This window comes from Cetorhinus maximus, chromosome 13 (assembly GCF_964194155.1).
Source record: "Cetorhinus maximus chromosome 13, sCetMax3.hap1.1, whole genome shotgun sequence".
In the NCBI taxonomy this organism is placed as follows: Eukaryota; Metazoa; Chordata; class Chondrichthyes; order Lamniformes; family Cetorhinidae; genus Cetorhinus; species Cetorhinus maximus.
In genome coordinates, this window is record NC_135891.1 from 722,312 (window position 1) to 736,763 (window position 14,452).

Here is a 14,452-nt window from a genome sequence, read left to right on the forward strand (position 1 = left end):
AAGGGGCCTGGGTGTCCTTGTACACCAATCACTGAAAGCAAACAGGCAGGTGCAGCAAGCAGTGAAGGAGGCAAATGGTACGTTGGCCTTCATTGTGAGAGGATTTGAGTACAGGAGCAAAGGATGTCTTACTGCAGCTGTACAGGGTCTTGGTGAGACCACACCTGGAGTATTGTGTGCAGTTTTGGTCTCCTTACCTAAGAAAGGATATACTTGCCTTAGAGGGAGTGCAGCGAAGGTTCACCGGACTGATCCCTAGAATGGCAGGATTGTCATATGAGGAGAGATTGGGCTGTATTCACTGGATGAATGAGAGGGGATCTCATTGAAATGTATAAAATTCTGACAGGGGTGGACAGACTGGATGTAGGGATGATGTTTCCCCTGGCTGGGGATTCTAGAACAATGGGCCACAGTCTACGGGGTAGTCCTACTCCTGTTCCTATTTTCTATGTTTCAATGATATTATAGATGGTGTCTCAAAGTATAAGACATTTCGCTTCTGCACCCTATTTGGGAATGCCAGTGAGCATCTTTTCAATCGAGTTGAGGAACTCAAGTAGTGTCTGTCCAATTTCATTTATCTTTTCCAAACCATGATGCCTGTGGCAAGAGGGCCATGCCCCTGGTGCACGACCACTCTTGTATTGAAATCCCCCAGTAGATCAAGATGTTCAGACAGAGATTCTGCTGATAGCAACGTCAAGCTCCTTGCAAAACTGGCCTTCCATCTCTCTAGTGGAACAGAGTTCTGGGACACAGACACTCCTGATATTAACTGAATAACGTGGATGCTTTTTTTTAACATTCATTCATGGGATGTGGGCGTCGCTGGGTAGGCCAGCATTTATTGTTTAGACGACATTTTAAGAGTCAACTACTGTGGGCCTAGAGTCACATGTAGGACCAGATTTTTATTGAATTCAAATTTCACCATCAGCCGCGGTAGGATTCAAGAGCCCAGAGCGTTACCCTGGGTGTCTGGAATACTAGCCCAGTGACAATACCACTGTGCCACCGCTTCCTCCTGGATTGAGAGTCTGATGATAGAGAGAACATGTTCTGAACCATTTGTGGTTCATCGAGAGTGGTGACTTCCTTCCAGGGAAGCCTATACTCTGCTTACACAGTTCCCCCGATCTCTTCCTCTGCCAGATGAGCATGTAATGTTTCTCTTTCAGTGATCCGCTCTTCGAATTCAGTGAATGTCAGGAAAATGTTATAATTTTCATAATGGTGCTGGAATTTATTGTAAGGTGGGGGACTTAATTGAATGAAAGACAGCTGGTCTGAAGGCTTTGACGTATCAGAAAAGAAGCTAGGCTTGAAATGTTAAATAGGTAAACATGGCTGAAGTTTCGAATGTGAGGTGTAAAGGGGAAATTTGCATTTTTAGGTAAACCGGAGTAATTTGAATTTTAAAAGAGAGGGTGAAACGTTACACATAGCCAGAAGAAGCCAAACAGTGTGTTTATTTTTCCCAAAGCTTACTGATAAAATTGGTCCTGTGAAAGATTTTTATTAGAAATGTAGAGGTGAAAAGACATATTGGGACAATGGGATTTACATTAAAAAGGGAGAAACCTGTATAAAGGAGATGAGGTTATGTGTAAGAGGAAGGCATTCAAGTGTGAAAAGCCTCCAGCTTCTAAGCCTCAAGTTGCTGTCCACACGAACTGAATTGAAGAAAACTCGCGTTGAATTCGACTGTTCAGGGTATCGTGTTACTTTGCCTGGGTCTTTTAAAATCTGTGTTTTTTACTGTTGCCTTAACGGAGGTGTAACCGGGAGTCAGATTAACTCCGGGATCTAGGAGTTATCATAGTAGTAATTTGCAAATCTATGTATGTGCTTAAAATCATTTTTTTATTAATAAAAGTTTAATTTAGTTTTGTAAGAAACCTATAAGACTCAGTGGTCTTATTAGTACTGAATTCAAGGCATGCATCTCGAAATAAATACAAATTATAAAATAGTTGTGACAGTTGTTTCAAGTTTCCCTGTGGGATTTGAGCAGCTCAGCATTTACCATCCATTGTGCCATAACATGAAGCTCAGTCCTTCTGGATTGAAGTGGATTTTTCAAAAACTTCAGTGGATTTTATGAACGAATTTGCAGGAAAATTTATTTGGTGAATGGTTTTGTTCTGTTTCTGGATCAAAGAGCCCAAGTGACCAAATGTGAGGCAACATATTAATCTTTGCTTCATCTCTTGCAGCTTCCATGATGTTCCAATACTTTGTGAAAATAGTCCCAACAATTTATGTGAAGTTGGATGGTGAGGTGAGTTCTGGCATCTTATCTCATTCTGTATTTTATATCTCACGGGTTTAATGTCTAATCCAAAAGATGGCACCACCTGCAGTGCGGCGCTCCCTCAGCACTGACCCTCCGACAGTGCGGCACCCCCTCAGCACTGACCCTCCGACAGTGCGGCGCCCCCTCAGCACTGACCCTCCGACAGTGCGGCGCCCCCTCAGCACTGACCCTCCGACGGTGCGGCGCCCCCTCAGCGCTGACCCTCCGACGGTGCGGCGCCCCCTCAGCGCTGACCCTCCGACAGTGCGGCGCTCCCTCAGTGCTGACCCTCCGACAGTGCGGCGCCCCGTCAGCGCTGACCCTCCGACGGTGCGGCGCCCCGTCAGCGCTGACCCTCCGACGGTGCGGCGCCCCCTCAGCGCTGACCCTCCGACGGTGCGGCGCCCCCTCAGCACTGACCCTCCGACAGTGCGGCGCTCCCTCAGCACTGACCCTCCAACACTTCACTTTGCTTCATATCTCTCACTCTGATCTTGGTGCCTTCCTCCCATCCCCAATTCTTCTCTGTAAAAGCAAAATAGTGTGGGCACTGGAAATCTGAAATAAAAACAGAAAATGCTGGTAAAACTCAGCAGGTCTGGCAGCATCTGTGGAGAGAGAAACAGAGTTAACGTTTCGAGTCTCTATGACTCTTCAGAGCTGAATGGAAGTAGAAATGTGATGAAATTTAAGGGGGTGAAGCTGGACAGAAGAGTTTGATTGAGCCTATAAGACCATAAGACATAGGAGCAGAAATTAGACCATTCGGCCCATCGAGTCTGCTCTGCCATTCAATCATGGCTGATAGGTTTCTCAACCCCATTCTCCCGCCTTCTCCCCGTAACCTTTGATCCCCTTACCAATCAAGAACCTATCTATCTCGGTCTTAAATACATTTAATGACCTGGCCTCCACAGCCTTCTGTGGCAATGAATTCCATAGATTCACCACTCTCTGGCTAAAGAAGTTTCTCCTCATCTCAGTTCTAAAAGGTCTTCCCTTTACTCTGAGGCTGTACCCTCGGGTCCTAGTCTCTCCTACTAATGGAAACATCTTCCCCACGTCCACTCTATCCAGGCCCTTCAGTATTCTGTAAGTTTCAATCAGATCCCCCCTCATCCTTCTAAACTCCATCGAGTATAGACCCAGAGTCCTCAAACGTTCCTCATATGTTAAGCCTTTCATTCCTGGGATCGTTCTCGTGAACCTCCTCTGGACCCTCTCCAGGGCCAGAACATTCTTCCTGAGGTACGGGGCCTAAAATTGCTCACAATATTCTAAATGTGGTCTGACCAGAGCCTTATAAAGCCTCAGCAGCATATCCCTGCTTTTATATTCTAGTCCTCTCGAAATAAATGCCAACATTGCATTTGCCTTCCTAACTACTGACTCAACCTGCAAGTTAACCTTAAGAGAATCCTGGACTAGGACTCCCAAGTCCCTTTGCACTCCAGATTTCTGAATTCTCTCCCCATTTAGAAAATAGTCTATGCCTCTATTCTTCCTACCAAAGTGCATGACCTCACACTTCCCCACGTTGTATTCCATCTGCCACTTCTTTGCCCATTTTCCTAACCTGTCTAAATCCTTCTGCAGCCTCCCCACCACCTCAATACTACCTGTCCCTCCACCTATCTTTGTATCATCTGCAAACTTAGCCAGCATGTCCTCAGTTCCTTCATCTAGATCATTAATGTATAAAGTGAAAAGTTGTGGTCCCAACACTGACCCCTGCGGAACTCCACTAGTCACCAGCCGCCATCCTGAGAAGGACCCCCTTATCCCCACTCTCTGCCTCCTGCCAGACAGCCAATCTTCTATCCATGCTAGTACCTTGCCTCTAACACCATGGGCTCTTATCTTACTGAGCAGCCTCCTGTGCGGCACCTTGTCAAAGTCCTTCTGGAAGTCCAAGTAGATAACATCCATTGGCTCTCCTTTTTCTAACCCACTCGTTACCTCCTCAAAGAATTCTAACAGATTTGTCAGGCATGACCTCCCTTTGATGAAACCATGCTAACTTTGCCCTATTTTACCATGCACTTCCAAGTATTCTGAAATCTCATCCTTTATCCTTTAGCCTGACTTCAGTTTGAATGCATGTTTCAGAGACCAGAGCGTTTGAGAGTGCACAATGTCAGTCAGTCCCTCTCCTTCCCCTGGTCTGGATGGTGACACCAGCTGGGATCTGTTGAACTGTCACTGCCGAAATGCTCAGCTGTCTTTTAAATAGCCGCTCCTGACTTACCCACTGCTGTTTGGCTCTAGGTGGTGAGGACAAACCAATTTTCAGTCACACGACATGAGAAAGTGGCGAATGGACTGATTGGAGACCAGGGTCTCCCAGGGGTCTTTGTGCTTTATGAGCTTTCTCCAATGATGGTAAAATTTACAGAAAAACACAGGTATGTCAAATCTACATGGTATCCATTGTATCGTGTTTCAACCTGGGCAACCTGAATATCAGATTTTTTTTTATGTTCAGTGAATATTGAAGTTTGATTGGGTATTTGAGCTGGAAGTGATGCTGAATTGGATTTGTTCAACACTAAAATCCCCAAGGGATGTTTTTAAGTAATGCTGATCATTCCGCACACAGCACTAACCCAGCTTGTCATTGTTGTGTTACAGATCACTCACGCATTTTCTCACTGGTGTCTGTGCCATTATTGGAGGAGTATTTACAGGTAATGACAGTTGGACTGTTGCTGAGTTTATTGCAGATCCTTACTTGGTCAGTTAGTGGAACAGCAGTGTCATATCTCACACACTCAAGAATGTGAGTAGGTGCTGTATCTCACAGTGAGCCATAGTTCAGTGTGATATATGCTCCACAATAGCCCTCCATTTGTCCAGTGCAGTTTCAAGGGGTTACTGCCTCAGTCCAGCCCTCTGCAAAGTGCAGTATAGACTTTATGATAAGTCACTGCACTGTAAAAGTATTCAATTATGCATGAATTGCATGGAGATGTTCATCAGTGATGGGCTGTGGTGTAAATGATGAATATTAGTTCCCCTTTCTGCAGGTTTGTGAGCAATATCAATAGACAGGAAAACCTCCTCAAAACTTCTGCGCTAATTCTTTAGTGAGCTTGTGACAATCACCCAACATAGTGTGTCTCGTGTAAACACTGTCCATAGTTGGTGAGCTACCCTGTGTGATATTGAAAGATTCAGAGCAACTCACTCTGAGCAGGTTCATTGCCTCGGCTGAGGTAATGGTAAAGCTGCTAAACCTGGCCTCGTGCCCTGGGCCAATGGACCTTCTGCTGGTCGCTACTCAGATACTCCCAGGAGGAAAAGCTCGTGTGAATATTGAGCTTGACTGTGATGTCTTGTAGAGTTAAGTAGCCTATTGGCACTGTTGGGGAACACAGTCAATGCAACAGAGTACACCTGTAGCGCACGCACGCGCACACATATATACACGCACGCACGTACATACACGCGCACATACACACACACACACATACACACACGCACACACACACACACACATACACACACGCACTCTCTTACAGGGTAAGGTAGCATAGTGGTTATGTTACTGGACCCAGTAATCTAAAGGCCTGGACTAATGATCAGATGAGATGAGTCCAAATCCCACCATGGCAGCTGGGGAATTTAAGTTTGATTAAATAAACCTGAAATTAAAAGCTAGTCTCAGTAACGCTGACCATGAAACTCCTGGATAGTAAAAACCCATCCAGTTCACTAACATTCTTAGAGGAAGAAGGAAATCTGTCCTTATCTGCTCTGGCCTATGTACGACTCCAGATCGAGAAGTGGTTGTCTTTTAACTATTCTCTGAAATGGCCAGCAAGCCACACAGTTGTATTTATGAAGACCGACAATAGTCAAAGGTTATAGGGGTTAGACAGGAAAGTACAGGCCACAGCCAGGTCAGCCACGACCTTATCAATTGGCAGAGCAGCCTCGAGGTGCCAAATGGCCGATTCCTGCTCCTGGTTATGTTTATATGTTCACAATCTTCTCAAGGGCGATTAGGGATTGGGACTGAACACTGGCCTTGCTTGCAGTACCCACATCCCATGCCTGAATAAAAATCACACACGTGCACACAAACGCGCATAGAGCTCCATTCCATCAGATCATGTTCATTTCCATATACACAGAGTTATCCTTCCTATAATGGACTGTCTGTCTTACAGTGGCGAGCCTGATTGACTCATTGATCTATCACTCTGCCCGTGCCATCCAGAAGAAGATCGAGCTGGGGAAAGCCGTGTAGCGTGGGGCTGCCGTGTAGCTGGTGACTGCCGAGCTAACTGGACAGGCTCCCTGTGGATATCTGTGTGTAAGACGGGATCACTCGTGCAAGGAGCTGGATAAACCGGGCCAGGTTTCACTGGGACCATTCAGATTAGTCCGTTTACACTGAAATAATGCCTGACATATACCTGATTCTGAAGGTGAATGTTTGTGAGGGAATGTAATTCATAAAATGTGGTGAGCAGGTTTATTTGTATTTGTGATCTTGATCTCTAAAGGTGAATCCTTACAATCGCACTCTATAAATCCCCTCTTTTCCTGACCTGCGCCTGCCCAATCTTCTGAGCCTCCCTGCCCAGACAGAACTGCTTATTGGCTGATTGTTCTCAGACACAGTCAGTCCCAGCGATGGTCACAACAGAGAGAGAAACAGACGCACTGCTTCACCTGAGCAACTTCTCAGGAACTGCTCCCCAACTCAACCCACTCCCCACCCAATAAGTGAAGTCCCAGGTTCAGTTCCTGTCCTATACCATGCTAGTTGCTTTAGGATACAGCCTGGGAAGGTTTGATGGGGACAGTGTGGAGGGAACTTTACTCTGTATCTAACCCCGTGCTGTACCTGTCCTGGGAGTGTTTGATGGGGACAGTGTAGAGGGAGCTTTACTCTGTATCTAACCCCGTGCTGTACCTGCCCTGGGAGTGTTTGATGGGGACAGTGTAGAGGGAGCTTTACTCTGTATCTAACCCCGTGCTGTACCTGTCCTGGGAGTGTTTGATGTGGACAGTGTGGAGGGAACTTTACTCTGTATCTAACCCCGTGCTGTACCTGTCCTGGGAATGTTTGTTGGGGACAGTGTGGAGGGAACTTTACTCTGTATCTAACCCCGTGCTGTACCTGTCCTGGGAATGTTTGTTGGGGACATTGGTAAGTGAAATAAAGTTTCTAACAGCAGTCCCTGAATTTGAGCCAAAAAAGTAACTTAAAAAAAAAACTTCATTACTTCCTCAAATTGTTAAAATTTGGCAATGTCCTATTTTATTGTGATTTGTTTTTTTGAAGGTAATATTTGTATTCAGATTTTTGCTACTGAGCATTTCATTTCTTTAACTAACCCAGTTTTCCTGGGTGATTATCCAGAGGGGTCACAAACATCCCCCATGGGCTCTGACAATTGTTCTGTTTCGTGAGTTTGGCCCTCAGTATCGTGCGGGTCTGAGCGAGATTGGAAACTGCTAACAGGAGTGGATGGCTGGGGAGCGTTCTTGAGGTCAGGATTAACCTAGTACCGTTAGTATTAGGAACACAGAGATTAATAAAATGGGGAATACTCTGGAGGTGATAATGAGATGATAAGAGTTGACAATGGGATTGATTTCACTCAGATATTCAGATTTCTGGGATTAGGTACCATGATTACAGTTATACTTTATTTTCTCAGTTTCTCTTCTAACATTTTGACTTATGCATGTCTGTGGCCTGATGTGTTTTCTGTGCGGAAGGACAGATTGTATGAGGGGTTAATTGAGCAATTTACGATGGGGGAAGATGATAGTTGGGCAGAGCACAGGGTGAGAGGGGAAAGCAGCAGAACCTGGAGGGGCAGGATTGGGTTGAGGTATGGAGGGGGTTATTGAGAGGCAGTTTGGAGGGGCAGGGAGAGGTGGTGAAGGGGGTGGTGAGCTATGGAGAGGCAGGCAGCAGGTTGTGAAGGGAGGAGCAGAGCGTTGGTGCGCCAGTGCATGGAGAGGGCTGCGCAGAGCGTAGGGGCCACTTACTGTGATGAAGAAGAATTGAGGTCGTTCTGATAATTGAGGGTCTGGGGAGAAACCCTCACTGTTTCCAAGCTGAAGAAGCTGCAGTGGCCAACATTCTGCCCCCAAAACCCAACATCAAACTTGAAGGTAAATGGGAGAAAAATCATTTTTTTTGACTGTGGAAAAATTAAACCAAAATAAAAATCATTTTTTTTGACTGTGGAAAAATTAAACCAAAATAAAAATCAGATTTATTTTTAAATGTTGTTTGTTTTGAAATTATTGACCAATATAAAACCACAAATGAGAATAAGATTATATTTTGAATGGTTTTTTATCCAAATTTTCACAGAAGACATGAGCAACAGAGACAGTGAAGCCAGATTAGTACCTTTGGGTTAAATGTGTGATATGTTAAAGGGGCTTGGAGTAAGTGACAATTATCACAGCACAGAGAGGGGCAAGGGAGCAGATTACTGAGTAACTAACAGCCATTGACTCTGATAAACTCTTTGTTTCACTTCGACATCAGAAGGCTTTTCACAAAAGTTATGCATGAAAGCATATAAATTAAAAAGCGTTTGAGATCTAAAATTATGGGATTAGAAAGATGGATGTGGATGATTATTTTAAAATGACACAGTCAGATTGATTGCATCAACATACTGAGCTGACATTGCCCAGCTGTGAGGTCCAGCTATTGAAGATGTAACCTGCTCCTTAATACTGCTGGACAGCAGATGCATCACACAGGAACATTCTGGAAAAATCCCAGCAGGAACCAACAGGGAAGCAGGTGGAATTGTGTCCTCGATAAATTTGGTTTCTCTTCTTGTCCTTAAACCACTTAGTAAAACAGGAAAGGATTGTGTAACCTGACAAACCTGGGGGATGGGGTAGAAAACACTCTCACAGAATCACAGTGCAGAAGAGGCCCTTCAGCCCATCGAGTCTGCACCGAATCGTGAGAAACACCTGACCTACCTACCTAATCCCATTTACCAGCACCCGGCCCATAGTCTCGAATGTTATGACTCCTCCAGTATTGAATTTGCTGTGGCTTCTATAAAATGACATTTTTAAACAATGAACATTATTGGGATACAAGGGAAATCCTCTTTGACAAATTTATTAAAGATTTTTGAAGATGTTACTGGTAGAGTAGATAAAGGGGAGCTGGGAGATGTTATGTATTTGGATTTCCAAAAGACATTCGATAGAGGTGCCACACAAAAGGATATTTAAGATAAGGGCTCATGGAGTTGGGGTAACACACTAGCATGAATAGAGGATTAGTCAACGGACAGAAAGCACAGAGTAGGGAGTAGTGTCCTCGGCCCAACCATCTTCAGCTGCTTCATCAATGACCTTCCTTCCATCATAAGGTCAGAAGTGGGGATGTTCACTGATGATTGCACAATGTTCAGCACCATTCGCGACTCCTCAGATACTGAAGCAGTCTGTGTCCAAATGCAGCAAGACCTGGACAATATCCAGGCTTGGACTGACAAGTGGCAAGTAACATTCGCGCCACACAAGTGCCAGGCAATAACCATCTTCAATAAGCGAGAACCTAACCATTACCCCTTGATGTTCAATGGCATTACCATCACTGAATTCCCCACTATCAACATCCTGGGGGTTACCATTGACCAGAAACTGAACTGGACTAGCCACATAAATACTGTGGCTACAAGAGCAGGTCAAAGGCTAGGAATCTTGCAACAAGTAACTCACCTCCTGACTCCCCAAAGCCTGTCCACCATCTACAAGGCACAAGTCAGGAGTGTGATGGAATACTCCCCACTTGCCTGGATGAGTGCAGTTCCCACAACACTCAAGAAGCTTGACACCATCCAGGACAAAGCAGCCCGCTTGATTGGCACCACATCCACAAACATTCACTCCCCCCACCACCAATGCACAGTAACAGCAGTGTGTACCACCTACAAGATGTGCTGCAGGAATTCACCAAGGCTCCTTAGACAGCAACTTCCAAACCCATGACCACTACCATCTAGAAGGACAAGAGCACCTGGAAGTTCCCCTCCAAGCCACTCACCACCCTGACTTGGAAATATATCACCGTTCCTTCACTGTCGCTGGGTCAAAATCTAGGAACTCCCTCCCTAACAGCACTGTGGGTGTACCTACACTATATGGACTGCAGCAGTTCAAGAAGGCAGCTCACCACCACCTTCTCAAGGGCAACTAGGGATGGGCAATAAATGCTGGCCCAGCCAGTGAAGCCCACATCCTGTGAATGAATTATTAAAAAATGGGGCATTTTCAAGTTGACGGGCTGTGACTGGTGGACTTCCACAAGGATCAGTGCTGGGGCCTCAGCTGTTTACAATGCATTGGAGGCAGTACAGTGAAAGTTCATCAGATGGGTCCCTGGAGTGAGAGGTTTGTTCTATGAGAGGCTGAGTAAGTTGGGTCTATACTGTCTGGAATTTAGAAGAATGAGAGGCGACCTCATTGAAACGTACACGATTCTGAAGGGGTTTGACCGGGTAGGTACGGAGAGCTTGTTTCCCCTGTCTGAGGACCCAGAACATGCAGCACAGTTGCGGGATAGGGGGGCAATTATTTAGGACAGAGATGAGGAAAAAAGTCACTCAAAGGGTTGTGAATCTTTGGAATTCTCTACCCCACAGGGTTGTGGATGTTGTTGAATACATTTAAGGCTGGGATAGACAGGTCTGTGATCTCTCGGGATCGAGGGATATGGAGAGCGGCGGGAAAGTGGGTTTGAGGGAAGTGCGAGTGAAATGCTGCTTCACTTGAAAGGAGTGTTTGGGCCCTTGGACGGTGAGGAGGGGGAAAGTAAAGGGGCAGGTGTTGCACCTTCTGCGGTTGCATGGGAAGGTGCCGTGGGAGGGGCTTGAGGTGTAGGGGGTGATGGAGGAGTGGACCAGGGCGTTCCAGAGGGAACGATCCCTGCGGAATGCCGCCAGGGAGGGTGAAGGGAAGATGTGTTTGGTGGTGGCATCATGCTGGAGTTGGCGGAAATGGCAGAGGATGATCCTTTGAATGTGGAGGCTGGTGGGGCGATAAGTGAGGACAAGGGGGACCCTAACATGGTTCTGGGATGGAGGAGAAGGTGTGAGGGCGGATGCGCGGGAGATGGGCCGGACATGTCAGAGGAACTGTTTTTGAAAGTGGCATCATCAGAATAGATGCAATGGAAGCCACTTTCTAAAACAGTTCCTCTGACATGTCCGGCCCATCTCCCGCACATCCGCCCTCACACCTTCTCCTCCCTCCCAGAACCATGATAGGGTCCCCCTTGTCCTCACTTATCACCCCACCAGCCTCCGCATTCAAAGGATCATCCTCCGCCATTTCCGCCAACTCCAGCATGATGCCACCACCAAACACATCTTCCCTTCACCCTCCACCCACCACCACACCCGGTGGCATTCCGCAGGGATCATTCCCTCTGTGCACCCTGGTCCACTCCTCCATCACCCCCTACACCTCAACTCCCTCCCACAGCACCTTCCCATGCAACTGCAGAAGGTGCAACACCTGCCCCTTTACTTCCCCTCTCCTCACCGTCCAAGGGCCCAAACACTCCTTTCAGGTGAAACAGCTTCACTTGCACTTCCCTCAATTTGGTCTACTGCATTCACTGCTCCCAATGGGTTTCCTCTACATTGGAGAGACCAAACACAGACTGGGCGACCGCTTTGCAAAACACCTTCGGTCTGTCCGCAATCATGACCCAGACCTCCCTGTCGCTTGCCATTTCAACACTCCACCCTGCTCTCATGCCCACATGTCCGTCCTTGGCCTGCTGCATTGTTCCAGTGAAGCTCAACGCAAACTGGAGGAACAGCACCTCATCTTCCGACTAGGCACTTTACAGCCTCCCGGGCTGAATATTGAGTTCAACAATTTTAGATCATGAACTCTCTCCTCCATCCCCACCCCCTTTCCGATCTCCCTTTTTCCAATAATTTATAATTTTTAAAAAATATATTTTTCTTTTCCCACCTATTTTTAAATGTATTTCCATCCATTGTTTTATCTCTACCTTTTAGCCTATTTCAATCCCTTCACCCCACCCCACCCCCACCCGGGCTATCTGTACCTTGCTCATCCTGCTTTCTACCCTTAATTAGCACATTCCTTAGATAATATCACCACCTTCAACACCTCTTTGTGCTTTTGTCTGTGACATCTTTGGCAATCTCCACCTATCACTGGCCCTCTATCCAGCTCTACCTGTCCCACCCCCCTTAAACCAGCTTATATTTCACCTCTTCTCTATATTTCTTAGTTCTGATGAAGTCATATGGACTCGAAACGTTAACTGTGTCCCTCTCCGCAGATGCTGCCAGACCTGCTGAGATGATAATGGGAGAAGTAAGGAACAAAATGTGGGTCGAGGTGTAAATGACAACAGCAGAATCATCACCAACAGAGGCTGTGCAAAAAAAGGCAGAGGTCATGATCTGAAATTGAATGTTGAGTCCTGAAGGTTGTAAAGTGTTTTATTAACATTATTGGGATGTTGGTTGTTGGTAAGGTGAATACAGCTGAATCACCAAATCTGACCACACGAGGGCAGCAGATACACACAGTTCGAAAGTGACTGATTGTCTCCTCCGACTGGTCAAAGGTCCATTTTCCACAGCTTCAGGTCACAGTTTGGTGATGAGGGTTTTATATGAGGTGCTGTTTGGTGTTTGCAGTTGGCCTGGTCTCCAATTAACCCTAATCCTCTCTGACCCTCGAGCCAGCAAGTGTCAGAGTGGCTGAGATGAAAGGGCCCTGGGCTTTGGCCAGTCAGTTGGAGTAACAAAGGAAGATGGAATCAATGGGGCCCAAGTTCTCCAGAGAACAGCGAATGAGAGCAGCTGTTTCCCTGAAGCTGGAAGGACCCCGGAGCCTCTCACAGCCGCGAGTGGCCACAGCTCCTCAGAGAGGCCACAACATCTTCCAGCTCTGGGGGAATTGGGACTCAGTCCAGGGCCCAAATCGGTCATTTCCTGTCTCTGTCCTTCAAACCTCAACCTGTGACCCTGTGACCCTGTGACCCTGTGACCCACACTCCAGACATTTCCCTGTTCCAGGGATCGGAGTACGGGGGGGGATGTGAGGGGGGGTGTTGGGTGGGTGAGGGGAGGTGAGGGGGGGAGGGTGAGGGGGGGTGAGGGGAGGGTGAGGGGGGGGTGGGGGTGAGGGGGGGAGGGTGAGGAGGGGTGAGGGGAGGCTGAGGGGGGGGTGGGGGTGAGGGGGGGAGGGTGAGGAGGGGTGAGGGGGGGAGGGTGAGGGGGGGAGGGTGAGGAGGGGTGAGGGGGGGAGGGTGAGGGGGGGAGGGTGAGGAGGGGTGAGGGGGGGAGGGTGAGGGGGGGAGGGTGAGGAGGGGTGAGGGGGGGAGGGTGAGGAGGGGGTGAGGGGAGGCTGAGGGGGGGAGGGTGAGGGGGGTGGGGGGGTGAGGGGAGGGGTGAGGGGGGGGAGGGTGAGGAGGGGGTGAGGGGAGGGTGAGGGGGGGGAGGGTGAGGGGGGTGGGGGGGGGGAGGGTGAGGAGGGGGTGAGGGGAGGCTGAGGGGGGGAGGGTGAGGAGGGGGTGAGGGGAGGATGAGGGGAGGGGGGTGGGGGGGGTGAGGGGAGGGGGGTGGGGGGGTGAGGGGAGGATGAGGGGAGGGGGGTGGGGGGGTGAGGGGAGGGTGAGGGGGGTGGGGGGGTGGGGGGTGAGGGGGGTGAGGGGGGGAGGGTGAGGGGGGGGAGGGTGAGGAGGGGGTGAGGGGGGGTGAGGGGAGGGGGGTGGGGGGGTGAGGGGAGGGTGAGGGGGGTGGGGGGGTGAGGGGGGGTGAGGGGGGGAGGGTGAGGGGGGGGAGGGTGAGGAGGGGGAGGGGGTGAGGGGGGTGAGGGGAGGGGGGGTGGGGGGGTGAGCCCTTCCCCCAGGAGTAAAGCTCCGGATGGAGGAAGTTGTTATTTTATCCGGTGAAGATTTGACGGTTTGATCAGGAAATTTAACCCTCCCCGGGTGACAGTCAGACATTTCCCACAATCCCTCACAGAGACAGAACTCCACCCTCCACCCCTCCACCCTCCGCCCTCCAAACCCTCACCCTCCACCCCTCCACCCTCCGCCCTCCAAACCCTCACCCTCCGCCCCTCACCCTCCACCCACCCCACCCTCTGCCC

At 48.5% G+C, this 14,452-nt stretch overlaps 1 protein-coding gene across 2 annotated transcripts in view; it reads left to right on the forward strand.

Moving 5' to 3' along the window:
* ergic3 (ERGIC and golgi 3) overlaps window positions 1-6,782 on the forward strand; it is a 47,941-nt gene extending 41,159 nt beyond the window's left edge. For both annotated transcript variants that reach the window (XM_078554765.1, XM_078554766.1), the window contains 4 exons: window positions 2,220-2,284; window positions 4,568-4,704; window positions 4,931-4,986; window positions 6,472-6,782. In XM_078554765.1, the coding sequence (XP_078410891.1) occupies window positions 2,220-2,284; window positions 4,568-4,704; window positions 4,931-4,986; window positions 6,472-6,551 (338 nt within the window). In that variant the 3' untranslated portion in view covers window positions 6,552-6,782. The remainder of the gene's footprint in view (window positions 1-2,219; window positions 2,285-4,567; window positions 4,705-4,930; window positions 4,987-6,471) is intronic.
* Window positions 6,783-14,452: the final 7,670 nt, after the last annotated feature.